Source organism: Bos javanicus, chromosome 3 (assembly GCF_032452875.1).
Source record: "Bos javanicus breed banteng chromosome 3, ARS-OSU_banteng_1.0, whole genome shotgun sequence".
NCBI lineage: Eukaryota > Metazoa > Chordata > Mammalia > Artiodactyla > Bovidae > Bos > Bos javanicus.
In genome coordinates, this window is record NC_083870.1 from 31,946,145 (window position 1) to 31,958,608 (window position 12,464).

A 12,464-nucleotide genomic window follows, 5' to 3' on the forward strand; every position below is an offset into this window, starting at 1 on the left:
TCTAGTCCCTCCCTAGACAACCTCACTAATTCCTATGGATTTCTATTTTTATTCATGGACATATGAAAAAGTGCAAAAGACACAAAAGCATATGTAATGATAATTGAACCTATTTATTACCACTTTTTCCAATTCTATTCCCAAGGAAGTGACTGATATGCTATTTGTAACTTACTGAACCTTGCAGAAATAGTCTCTGTTCTTTTGTAATATCTCCAACTTCCTTTCTTACCTCTATGAAGAAGACTGTGACTATTTTGTTGACAGTTGTAACTTTAGAGTCTGATGTTGTAGAAGCTCAATAAATAATAAATACAGCATGTGTACAAAAAAATGACCTTTATGCTACATAAGCCTGGGGTAGGGTAGGATAGGAATTATTCCACTGGTACCTTTAATGATCAGTTTTCCCCACTAGAAAGTAAATTCCTTAGAAATGAGAATAATTTCTTTCTTTTAAATCACAAACACTAATGTTTGCCATATTATAGATAGTTAATAAATATTTGGTAAATGAAAGAAGAAGAGCCACCATTATAAAAATACACATCCATGGTTACTCAATGAGTCTGGGTCCCCTGGTGAGCCAGATACTAGGCATATAAAAACAATGCCACTTTTTCTCTTTAGTGACTAGAAATTGTAAGGCAAGAAGATATGAACATCCTTTTTGTATTATATTAATTCATTACAGTTAGCTGGCTAACTTACCAGAGCAGACTTCCCCACGCCTCCTGAACCAAGGACCACTAGCTTGTACTCACGCATGATGTGGTCTGTTTAAATACTGATAATCTGAAAGAAAAAAAAAATCAAAGATTAGTAAACATGCTAAGAATAGCCTAAGAACATACAACTGTTACATAAAATAACATGACATTTTTCATTTTTGTTTGTTTGTTTTTCCTGAAAACTATCCAAAGTTCTGACCAGAGGTCTTCTTTGTTGAAAAAAGGTAATTCATTTGAAATTCCAGAATCCTCGTATTTTTTTGTTTTGTTGTTTAGTCGCTAACTTGTGTCTGACTCTTGTGTAATCCCATGGATGTAGCCTGCCAGGCTCCTCTATCCATGGGATTTCCCAGAGACTGAACCCATGCCTCCTGCACTGGCAGGTAGATTCTTTACCCCTGAGCCACCAGGGCTCTCCCATTCATATTTTAGTACAGAAGTAAGCAAACCAGGGCTTCCCTGGTGACTCAGCTGGTAAAGAATCCGCCTACAATGAGGGAGACCTGGGTTGATTCCCAGGATGGGAAGGTCCCCTGAAGAAGGGAAAGGCTACCCACTCCAGTACTCTTGCCTGGATAATTTCATGGACTGTTTAGTCCACGGGGTCACAAAGAGTTGGACACAACTGAACAACTTTCACTTCACTAAACAAACCCTAGAGTAAAAAAATACTCTCAGTTCAGTTCAGTTGCTCAGTCGTGTACGACTCTTTGCAACCCCATGAACTGCAGCATGCCAGGCTTCCCTGTCCATCACCAACTCCCAGAGTCCATCCAAACCCATGTCCATTGAGTCAGTGATGTCATTCAACCATCTCATCCTCTGTTGTCCCCTTCTCCTCCTGCCCTCAATCTTTCCCAGCATCAGGGTCTTTTCCAATGAGTCAGCTGTTCGCATCAGGTGGCCAAAGTATTGGGGTTTCAGCTTTAACATCAGTCCTTCCAATGAACACCCAGGACTGATCTCCTTTAGGATGGACTGGCTGGATCTCCTTGCAGTCCAAGGACCTCTCAAGAGTCTTCTCCAACACCACAGTTCAAAAGCATCAATTTTTCAGTGCTCAGCTTTCTTTATAGTCCAACACTCACATCCATACATGACCACTGGAAAAACCATAGCCTTGACTAGACGGACCTTTGTTGATAAAGTGATGTCTCTGCTTTTTAATATGTGGTCTAGGTTGGTCATAACTTTCCTTCCAAGGAGTAAGTGTCTTTTAATTTCACATCTGTAATCACCATCTGCAGTGATTTTGGAGCCCAGAAAAATAAAGTCTGACACTGTTTCCCGTCTATTTGCCATGAAGTGATGGGACCAGATGCCATGATCTTCGTTTTCTGAATGTTGAGCTTTAAGCCAACTTTTTCACTCTCCTCTTTCACTTTCAACAAGAGGCTCTTTAGTTCTTCTTCACTTTCTGCCATAAGGGTGGTATCATCTGCATATCTGAGGTTATTGATATTTCTCCCGGCAATCTTGATTCCAGCTTGTGCTTCATCCAGCCCAGCATTTCTCATGATGTATTCGGCATATAAGTTAAATAGGCAGGGTGACAATATACAGCCTTGATGTACTCCTTTTCCTATTTGGAACCAGTCTGGCGTTCCATGTCCAGTTCTAACTGTTGCTTCCTGACCTGCATACAGATTTCTCAAGAGGCAGATCAGGTGGTCTGGTATTCCCATTTCTTTCAGAATTTTCCAGTTTATTGTGATCCACACAGTTAAAGGCTTTGGTATAGTCAATTAGCAGAAATAGATGTTTTTTTGGAACTCTCTTGCTTTTTCGATGATCCAGCAGATGTTGGCAATTTGATCTCTGGTTCCTCTGCCTTTTCTACAACCAGCTTGAACATCAGGAAGTTCACGGTTCACGTATTGCTGAAGCCTGGCTTGGAGAATTTTGAGCATTCCTTTACTAGTGTGTGAGATGAGTGCAATTGTGCAGTAGTTTGAGCATTCTTTGGCATTGCCTTTCTTTGGGATTGGAATGAAAACTGACCTTTTCCAGTCCTGTGGCCACTGCTGAGTTTTCCAGATTTGCTGACATATTGACTGCAACACTTTCACATCATCATCTTTTAGGATTTGAAATAGCTCAACTGGAATTCCATCACCTCCACTAGCTTTGTTCATAGTGATGCTTTCTAAAGCCCATTTGACTTCACATTTCAGGATGTCTGGCTCTAGGTGAGTGATCAAACCATGGTGATTATCTGGGTCATGAAGATCTTTTTTGTACAGTTCTGTGTATTCTTGCCACCTTTTCTTAATATCTTCTGCTTCTGTTAGGTCCCTACCATTTCTGTCCTTTATTGAGCCCATCTTTGCATGAAATGTTCCCTTGGTTTGTACAGGAGACAGGAATCAAGACCATCCCCAAGAAAAACAAATGCAAAAAAGCAAAATGGCTGTCTGAGGAGGCCTTACAAATAGCTGTGAAAAGAAGAGAAGCAAAAAGCAAGGGAGAAAAGGAAAGATATACACATTGAATGCATCCAAAGAATAGCATGGAGATATGAAAGCCTTCCTCGGTGATCAATGCAAAGAAATAGAGGAAAACAATAGAATGGGAAAGACTAGAGAGCTCTTCAAGAAAGAAAATACTCTACATGCTTCCAAAAAAAGCTTAAAAACAAGCTTCAAAGGATTGAGTCAATCCATAGAAAAAACTGCCTGTCAGGACAAGTCCAAAATTTTTTTAAAGAAGAAAAAAAATTCCACCATTCAATAATATAAAATTTACAATGTCCACAGCATCCAAAAAAATTATTACAGATGACAAAGAAAATATGACCTGAAATTAGGGTGGAATGAGTCAACTGAAACAGTCCCAGAACTGAGACAATGGAATTAGTCCATAAGAACTCTAAAACTGATATGATAAATACGCTCAAGGATTTAAAGGAAAATATAACGAGGAGAGAAATGGTAGACATAAAAAACAACCAAAATGAACTTTCAATGTTCAAAAATAATGTCTGATGCGCTTAACAGTATCTTAAACACTGCAGAAGGAAACTTCAAAGGAACTGAGAAAGATAGAATAAAGTTGATGATAAGGAGGGTAAAGAGTGGAGAGACAGAGGAGGAAGGAGGGAGAAAAGAAAAGGAAGAAGGAAAATAAAAGAAGAAAAAAGAAGAAAACCACAGGACAATATCCAGCTATCAGGTAGGCTAATATGTTTGTAACTGGAATGGGGGGGGGATTCGAAAAATAAAACAGATAATAAAATACTTTCAAAATTTGATAAATTATAAATTCATAGATCCAAGAAATTCAATGCATCCTCTCCTTAGTATAAATACAAAGAAAAGAACAATGCATAATAATCAAATTCCTGAAAGTTGTCAAAAAGAGAAAATCACAAGAAGCCCAAAGAAAAAGTTTAGATATAGAAGAACAAAGTTATGAAAATATATAGATTTTCTCAAGAAGCTAGGCAAGACAAAAGAAAATACACCTTTCAAATGCTTCAAGAAAAATATGGTCAACCTAGAATGCTAAATACAATGAATATAGCCCTCAAAAATGAAAGTGAAATAAAAAATCCTCTAAGATCCCCAAAAAAGAAAAACTGAGGAGAGGAAAAATGTTCACCAGCATGCACTTAATATACCATAGGAAAGGAAGGGAACAGGAAGAATGATGTTCAAGGTTCTTACGTTATATTTGTAGTAGTACAGTAATATTATTTGAAGGTAGGTAATTATGTATCAGGCCTTCCTGGTAGCTCAGCTGGTAAAAGAATCTGCCTGCAATGCAGGAGACCGGGGTTCAATCCCTGCGTTGGGACGATCCCCTGGAGAAGGGAACGGTTACCCACCCCCGTATTCTGGCCTGGAGAATTTCATGAAGTGTATGAAGAATTTCCATGGGGTCGGATATGGGTGAGTGACTTTCACTTTCGCTTTCAATTATATGTTAACGATGCATACTGTACATACTAGAGCAACAACAGGGATAGAAGGGCAGGGAAGAAATGGCAACCCACTCCAGTGTTCTTGCCTGGAGAATCCCAGGGACAGTGGAGCCTGGTGGGCTGCCGTCTATGGGGTCACACAGAGTCGGGCACGACTGATGTGACTTAGAAAGCAAGCAAATAAGCCAAGAGCTGAGATAAAATGAAATACTGAACAACACAATTAATTCATCCACAAAACAGCAGGAAAAATACAAGCAAACAAAAAAGCACAGACGAGATGGGAGAAATACAAAACAGGATAGAATTAAAAGGCAACCACATCATTATATTAAATGTAAATCATCTATTCTAATATTCCAACATTCAGATTCAAAGGCAAGATAAAAAAAAGCAAGACCTAATTATATGTTATCCTCAAGAAACAAACAAATACAAGAAAAGTTAAAAGTAACATTTACTAGTGACAAAGTCACAGTTGGCACTAACATTACCACTGTGGTTTGTTGCCTGCATCCAAAATAGAAACAAACACTAAATTTCATTTAGAGGTTGCTGTTACTGTTAAGTCCTCTGACTCTTTGCAACCGCACAGACTGCAGCACACCACACTTCCCCGTCCTTCGCCATCTCCTGGAGTTTGCTCAGACTCATGTCCACTGAGTCAATGATGCCATCCAATCATCTCATCCTCTGTTGCCCCCTTCTCCTCCTGCCCTCAATCTTTCCCAGCATCAGGGTCTTTTCCAATGAGTTGGCTCTTCACATCAGGTGGCCAAAGTACTGGAGCTCTAGCATCAGTCCTTCCAACGATTATTCACGGTTGATTTACTAACCTTACTAACATTTAGAGGTTAGTAAAAAATAAAGATGTATCTTTTTTTTTTCTGTACAAGTGCTGGGGACTCTAGATTATGACTCCCTACCTATTCCAAGCAGTTAGCATTTTAGGTTACTCTAGTCAGTGTTCTCAAACATTTTGGTTTCAGATTTCTTTATACTATTTGCTATACTCTTTTTTATATGGGTTCTCAGGAATGGATGCTAGATTTTTTTCCCCAATCTTTTCCTGCATCTATTGGTACTACGTTTTTCTCTTTTTCTTCTACCAATATGTTCACGCTCACCACTTCCGTCCAATAGTACTAAGCTATATACAGGAGGCTCTGTGCGTGTGCTCAGTTGTGTCTGACTCTCTGCCTCCTCCTGGACTGCTGCCTGCCAAGCTCCTCTGTCCGTGGCATTTTTCAAGGCAAGAATACTGGAGCAGGTTACCATGCCCTCCTCCACAGGATCTTCCTGATCCAGGGATCAAACTGTGTCTCTTGAGTCTCCTGATTGGCAGGTGGATTCTTTACCACTGTGCTACCTGCAAAGTCCATAGGAGGTTTTAAGCCTATAAGCCTATGCAAAAGGAAGAAATGAAACTTATTTTCACAGGCTGACATGATTCTATATGTACAAAATCCTAAAAGGAATATGCAAAAAAAAAAAAAAAAGCTACCAGACTAAGAAGTGAATTTAGCAAGGCTTCAGGATAAAAGGTTGATACAAAAAAAGGCAATTATATTTCCATATACTGGAAAAGAACTGGAAATGAAATTTTTTAAATACCATTTATATTAGTATCCAATAAGAAATACTTAGGTAAGTGTAACAAAATGTGTGCAAGACTTCTGTATTAAAACTACAAAATGTGTCTGGTTAAGGACTTAATGATTATAGAGCTATGCCACAAGATATGTCCATATCATTGTTAAGATATCAAGTCTCCTCAAATTGATATACAGATTCAATGTGATCACAATCACAATCTTTTTGTAGAAACTGACAAGATGACTTCATTTATATGAAAATATAAATAAGAATAGCCACCACAGTTTTGGGAAAAAAAAGAAAACATCTTATACTACCTGATTTCAAGACATACTATAAAACTACAATAATAAAGACAGTGTTGTATTAGCCTAAGGACAAACATAGAGCAGTAGAATCAAATCAAGTCCAGAATTAAAACCATGGACATACATTCCATTCATTTTTTACAAAAGGGACTGTGGTACCCATCCTCTCAGATGCTCTCCAGTGATCCTGGCCTCTTGGTAGTCCTGATTTGTGTTGTTCCCTCTCGTATTCATATCCTTGTGTAGTTTCTTCCCACGCTTACTCAAGATTGGTTATGTGACCAACAGAAAATGGCAGACAATATCTGACTTCCAGGATTATCATCTAAAAGGCATTGCTTGGACCATTGTCTCTGGGATCACTCCCTTTGAGGGAAACCACCACCATGTCATGAGGACAATCAGCCATTCTAAGAGGCCTCTGACCCATTTGCCAACTATGTGAGCCAGCCGCCTTTGAAGCCTGTCTTATAGTCAAGCTTTAATTCAGATAATTGTAGCCTCAAGAGACCATGAGCCAGACTCTTCCAGTCAAGCTACTCCCAAATCTCTAATCCTTAGAAAGTGAGGGACAATAAATAATTACTGTTGTTTTAAGACAATAAGGTTTGGGTTCATCTGTTACACAAGAATAGATCATTAATACAGGGGCTAAAGAAACTCAGTGTGTAAAAGTCTTTTCAACAAGTCAAGCTGGGGGGGGCGGGGGGCGGTGGGGGGGAAGAACTTCAACTCTTGGTGCTCATACTAGCCAAAATCCAGAAACAATACAAGTATACATCAAGAGGTGAATGGGTAAATGGTGGCATATCCAATCAATGGAATACTACTAATAAAAAGAAACTACTGACAGATGCAGTAATGTAGATGAATCTGAAAAACATGCTCAGCAAAATCAGCCAAATATGAGACAGTGAATATTGTATGATTCCACTTACATAAAATTCCAAATACGAAACTCAGTTATAGTGCCAAAAAGCTACGTGGGACCAGTGGTGATAGGGCAGGAGTGATGACTACAAAGGAGCATAAGGGAACTTTTCAGGGTGAAGGAAATGAGCTCTATCTTGATCATGATGGTAGTTACATGGGTATACAGATTTATCGAAACTTACTGAACTGTATATTTAAAATAGGTGCATTTTATTACATGTAAATTATAGCTCAATAGAATTAATTTAGGAAATTCAATGGGAAAGAGGGAAGAAATTTCTCAGACTAACAGTTATATGTGAAAGTCAAAGTATCAGTCATGTCTGACTCTTTGCAACCCCATGGACTGCAGCCCACCAGGCTCCTCTCTCTATGGAATTCTCCAGGCAAGAATACTGGAGTGGGTTGCCATTCCCTTCTCCAGGGGATAATCCCAACCCATGAATTAAACCTGGGTCTCCTGGACTGCAGGCAGATTCTTTACTGTCTGAGTCACCAGGGAAGCCCCCAAACAGTTATATATATATACATACTGTTAGAAACCGAATATGCCTCCTGAAAATTCTTATATTGAAGCTCTCCCCACAATATGATGGTATTAAGAGGTGGGACCTTTGGGAGATAATTAGGATTATATGAGGTCATAAGGGCAGAGCCCTCATGTATGGGATTATACCCTTGAAAGAGGCTGAGAGCTTGCTTCTCTCTGCCCTCTCCCATGTGAGGATACAAGACAACCAAATACAAGCCAGGAAGTGGGTCCTTACCAAACACCTAATCTGCTAGGGCATTGATCTTGGACTTCTCAGCCTCCAGAACAGTGAGAAATAAATCTGTTGTTTAAGCCACCCAGACTATGATAATTTGTTATAGTGGCTGGAACAAAGCAACATGGTAAGGATAAATTAGTAGACTATGTAACAGACATGACACCAAGAATAGCTTTGTTCTGAATCAAATATTTTTAAAATATCTCCCAGGTAACAGGTCTGTTAATATGGACTAGATACCAGGGACAAAAAACAAAAATATCTGTTTCCTTCCTCAAAGAGCTCACAGAGGGGAAAAAAAAAAAACAAAAAACTACAATATAGTTGCAAACAAAGTTACTATAGAGACAAGACTAAAGGGTTGGGGAAGGATGGAGGAACAGAGAAGAGGGGCAGGAGGAGAAGGGGACGACAGAAGATGAGATGGCTGGATGGCATCACTGACTTGATGGACGAGAGTCTGAGTGAACTCTGGGAGTTGGTGATGGACAGGGAGGCCTGGCGTGCTGCGATTCGTGGGGTTGCAAAGAGTCAGACACGACTGAGTGACTGAACTGAACTGAACTGACATAAAAGCTAAGTGAAAAGCTAAAGAGGAATGTTATAGGTATGTAGTGAAGGGCATTCTAAGCAGAGGAAACAGGTGAACAAATACTCCAAACTATTAAATACAGAAGATTCAGGGAATACTGCATAGCTCAGCATGAGTAAAACACAGGGTTTAAAAATAAGGTATGGAAATTGAAGTCAGGTATGGAGACTGGGTTATGCTTACAAAAGCATTTGCCATGTTAAGAGTACTTTTTATCTAGTAAGCAATGAGGAGAAAATGATTTTTTTAAAAAAAGTAATGTATACACAAATATTATATAATTATAATATAGAAAACTGATACAGTATATAAGGGAGATCAAAGGAAAAGAGAGATCAGAGATAGAATAGCAGGAAGCTACTGTAACAGCTCAGGTGGGAAATGACACAGGCCTGTAGAGTAGCTCTACAGCTGAAGGCGGGCAGTGTTTTTCTGAAGGTAAAAGTGACAAGACTCCATAGCTGATTAGAGGTTATTACTGAGGCTTTTATTAAGAGGATTGAAGAACAGTCAGGATAATTCTCAGGTATCTATCTTGGGCAATTTAGGGGGCTGGTGGCACACCTCCTCCAATTAAGATAGGAAATATAAAAGAAGATTTAAAAAGAAAGTTAAATCTTTCTGCCAAAAATTAAGTTTGAGATGGTTACAGGAAAAGCAGGTAAACAACTGACAGACCAAGTCTGGAAGCTCAGTAGAAACCAATAAGGACTTAGGAGTGGGTATTACAAAAGAGGGTAGTAGTTGAAACCATAGCAGATGAGATCAAACAAGGAGAATTTATTAATTCAGTGAAAACAGAAGAAAGCTAAGAACTGAACTCTGAGAAACAACCACATTTTACTATCTAGATGAATAGGAACCTGAGGAATAAACGAGGTGGGAGATGTTTGTGCTGGATACTAGTAATCCTATTAACTCTTATCTGTACCAAGTAGTCCTTTCATTTCTATGGGGTGCAAAAAAGCTAACTATTAAACACAAGAGACAGATCCCCATATCCCTAACCCCCTTTCCAGGCTCCCAGTGATTCTCAGTCTGGGGATTGCTGTCATTTTAATAAGAGGCAAATTCATCATCTCTCTTATCCAAAAATGTGTATCTTTTTAGAGGGAATCCTAATATAGCAAGGCTCATTTATGCTTCCCAAATTGCCTCCTAGGGCAATAGCATTTGGGGAAACGCACTCAGACGTGGCCAAATTATTTTGGGTATTCTATAACAACAAAATATTTGGCCCCTGTTCCTCAACTTGAGGAGCAAGACAGTCAACTTACAAAGTTATTTTTCACGTGTTTTGTAAGCACAGAAAATCGTTTTCTTTACACCAAACAAGTACCATGGATTATAAATGTATACACATATGCACACATGCAAATACAATAATAATATAGCTCAGACAAGGAATCACATACAAATACCAATGAGGAATAATGTAGATGAATATTTTCTTTTTAAAAGGGGTTAGTTCTAACTTATTACTGCCAAGTTAGAAAACCACTACGTTCTTCCAAGCAAATCCCATGCCTTTTTATGGAAATCTCCTGTGCCCTGCACTCCCAACACAGCACCAGAAAATTTCTCACTCTGGTTAAGACTCCCCGACAAATAAGGAGGATAAGAATAAACATTACACTATGCTTACATTTTAAGTCAATCTTGAATCCCTAACACTATGGCCCAAGTTATAATATAACAATTTTTTCATGCTTCAAACTTCAGTAAAACTACTTCTAAATTTCACAAAATAACTTAATGATTTTCCCTGTGATACAAATAGACCTGCTTTTACTGTTTTTAAATATTTAAACTAATTACAAGATGAAATGATTTCTCCTGTACAACTGAAGTTATGAAACAAAATTCATTAAAGGAAATTTAGTTGTGACAAGAAATTTTGGATAAAAAGTGTTTTACATTAAGGAACACTGAAACTTCTTAACAAGCAGTTATACTGTTGGTTATATTTAAATATTTACAGAAGCTGTGAATATTTTAAATCTGACAACTGACCACAAAATACTGGGGATGGGTGGGGATGGTGGTAAGTAATATGGAAATGATGGTAAGACTTAACTTTCTAAAATAAAAAACAACGTTCCTCATAATACATCATAGTGGAAAGTCAATCGTTTCTGTAACATGAAGTCATAGTACTATCCCACTGAGAGATTATCTTCCTTGATACTTTCTCCTCTTGTTTTTCTCAAGACTAGTACTTTGGGGGGAGGATATATATGGGGATAAAATAATCAGACATAATATACTTACAAATGAAGTTTATAAATTAGTCTTCACATTCTAAAACCAGGTAACTCAGCTCAACAGTACTTTCTTACCCCTTACCAAATGAAAGAAGATAAGCTCCTGGAAATAGAAAAGGCAAGCCGGAACTCTCAAAAAGAGTAGACAATTAGTCACTGATTTGAGTAAAATCTGACAAAAGGCAATAAATTCAACAAGCAGCAGAACAAAAGCCAAAGAAAATAGAATTAAGAGGATCTATAAAACACTGTAAAATAAATGTAATATCCTTAAAGAAAACCGTGAAGCTATTAAATCTACATAAAAGACCCTGGAGTGACTTGCCTGGCAGTCCAGTGGTTCAGAATCCGCCTACCAATGCAGAACACAAGAATTTGATCCCAGGTCTGGGATGATCCCACATGCCTCGAGCAACTACGCCCAGACACAACTACTGAATGTGTGCTCCAGAGTCCTCAAGCCAAAACTATTGAAGCTCACACTCCTACAGGCTGTGCTCCATAACAATGAGAAGCACCCCTGCTTGCTACAACTAGAGAAAGCCCATGCAAAGCAATGAAGACCCAGTGCAGCCAAAAAGTAAATAAATACATTGTAAAAAAAAAAAATTAAAAATTAAATTATGCACAAGTGGTGTTGTATGACTTCTGAAGCTAGAAAGGGTGCGAGAAATTCCTCCTGGATCTCTATTTGAAGTCTGAAGTCATGCCTTGGGGCCCAGAGTTAAAAGGCTGCCCTGAAGTGGCCACTTTGGAAAAACCACAGAAATGGACAGAGCTGCCAGAGGAGCCCCAGCTGTGAGACCTATCAATAAAGAAGATAATTCCAGACAGCCACCATTTGACTGCATCACTCAGAGGAGAGACCTTGGGCCAGATCTTCCTAGATGAGTCATTCCCTAATTCCATACTCAAGAAACTATGGACGATAATAAATGGTTACTGTCTTGAAGTGAAAGCCGCTCCATCCTGTCTCTTTGTGATCCCGTGGACTAGAATTCTCTAGGCCTGAATACTGGAGTGGGGAGCCTTTCCCTTCTCCAGGGGATCTTCCCAAGCCAGGAATCAAACCCAGGTCAGATTCTTTACCAGCTGAGCCACAGGGAAGGCCATTGAATACTGGAGTGGGTAGCCTGTCCCTTCTCCAGTGGATCTTCCCAATAAAGGAATCAAACCAGGGTCTCCTACATTGCAGGTGGATTCTTGACCAACTGAGCTATCCGGGAAGCCTGGTTACTGTCTTAAGCCACAATAATTTGAATGGTTTGACTACTAAAAACAGGAGGTAGAAAGGAAAAAACAAAAGAACAAAGAACAGATGGACAAACTGAAAATAATGGATAACCTA

The 12,464-nt window shown here is 38.9% G+C and overlaps 1 protein-coding gene across 3 annotated transcripts in view; it reads right to left on the reverse strand.

Moving 5' to 3' along the window:
* RAP1A (RAP1A, member of RAS oncogene family) overlaps positions 1-12,464 on the reverse strand; it is an 85,894-nt gene that overhangs the window by 21,260 nt on the left and 52,170 nt on the right. For all 3 annotated transcript variants that reach the window (XM_061410837.1, XM_061410836.1, XM_061410839.1), the window contains one exon: positions 712-795. In XM_061410837.1, coding sequence (XP_061266821.1) covers positions 712-768 — 57 coding nt within the window. In that variant the 5' untranslated portion in view covers positions 769-795. The remainder of the gene's footprint in view (positions 1-711; positions 796-12,464) is intronic.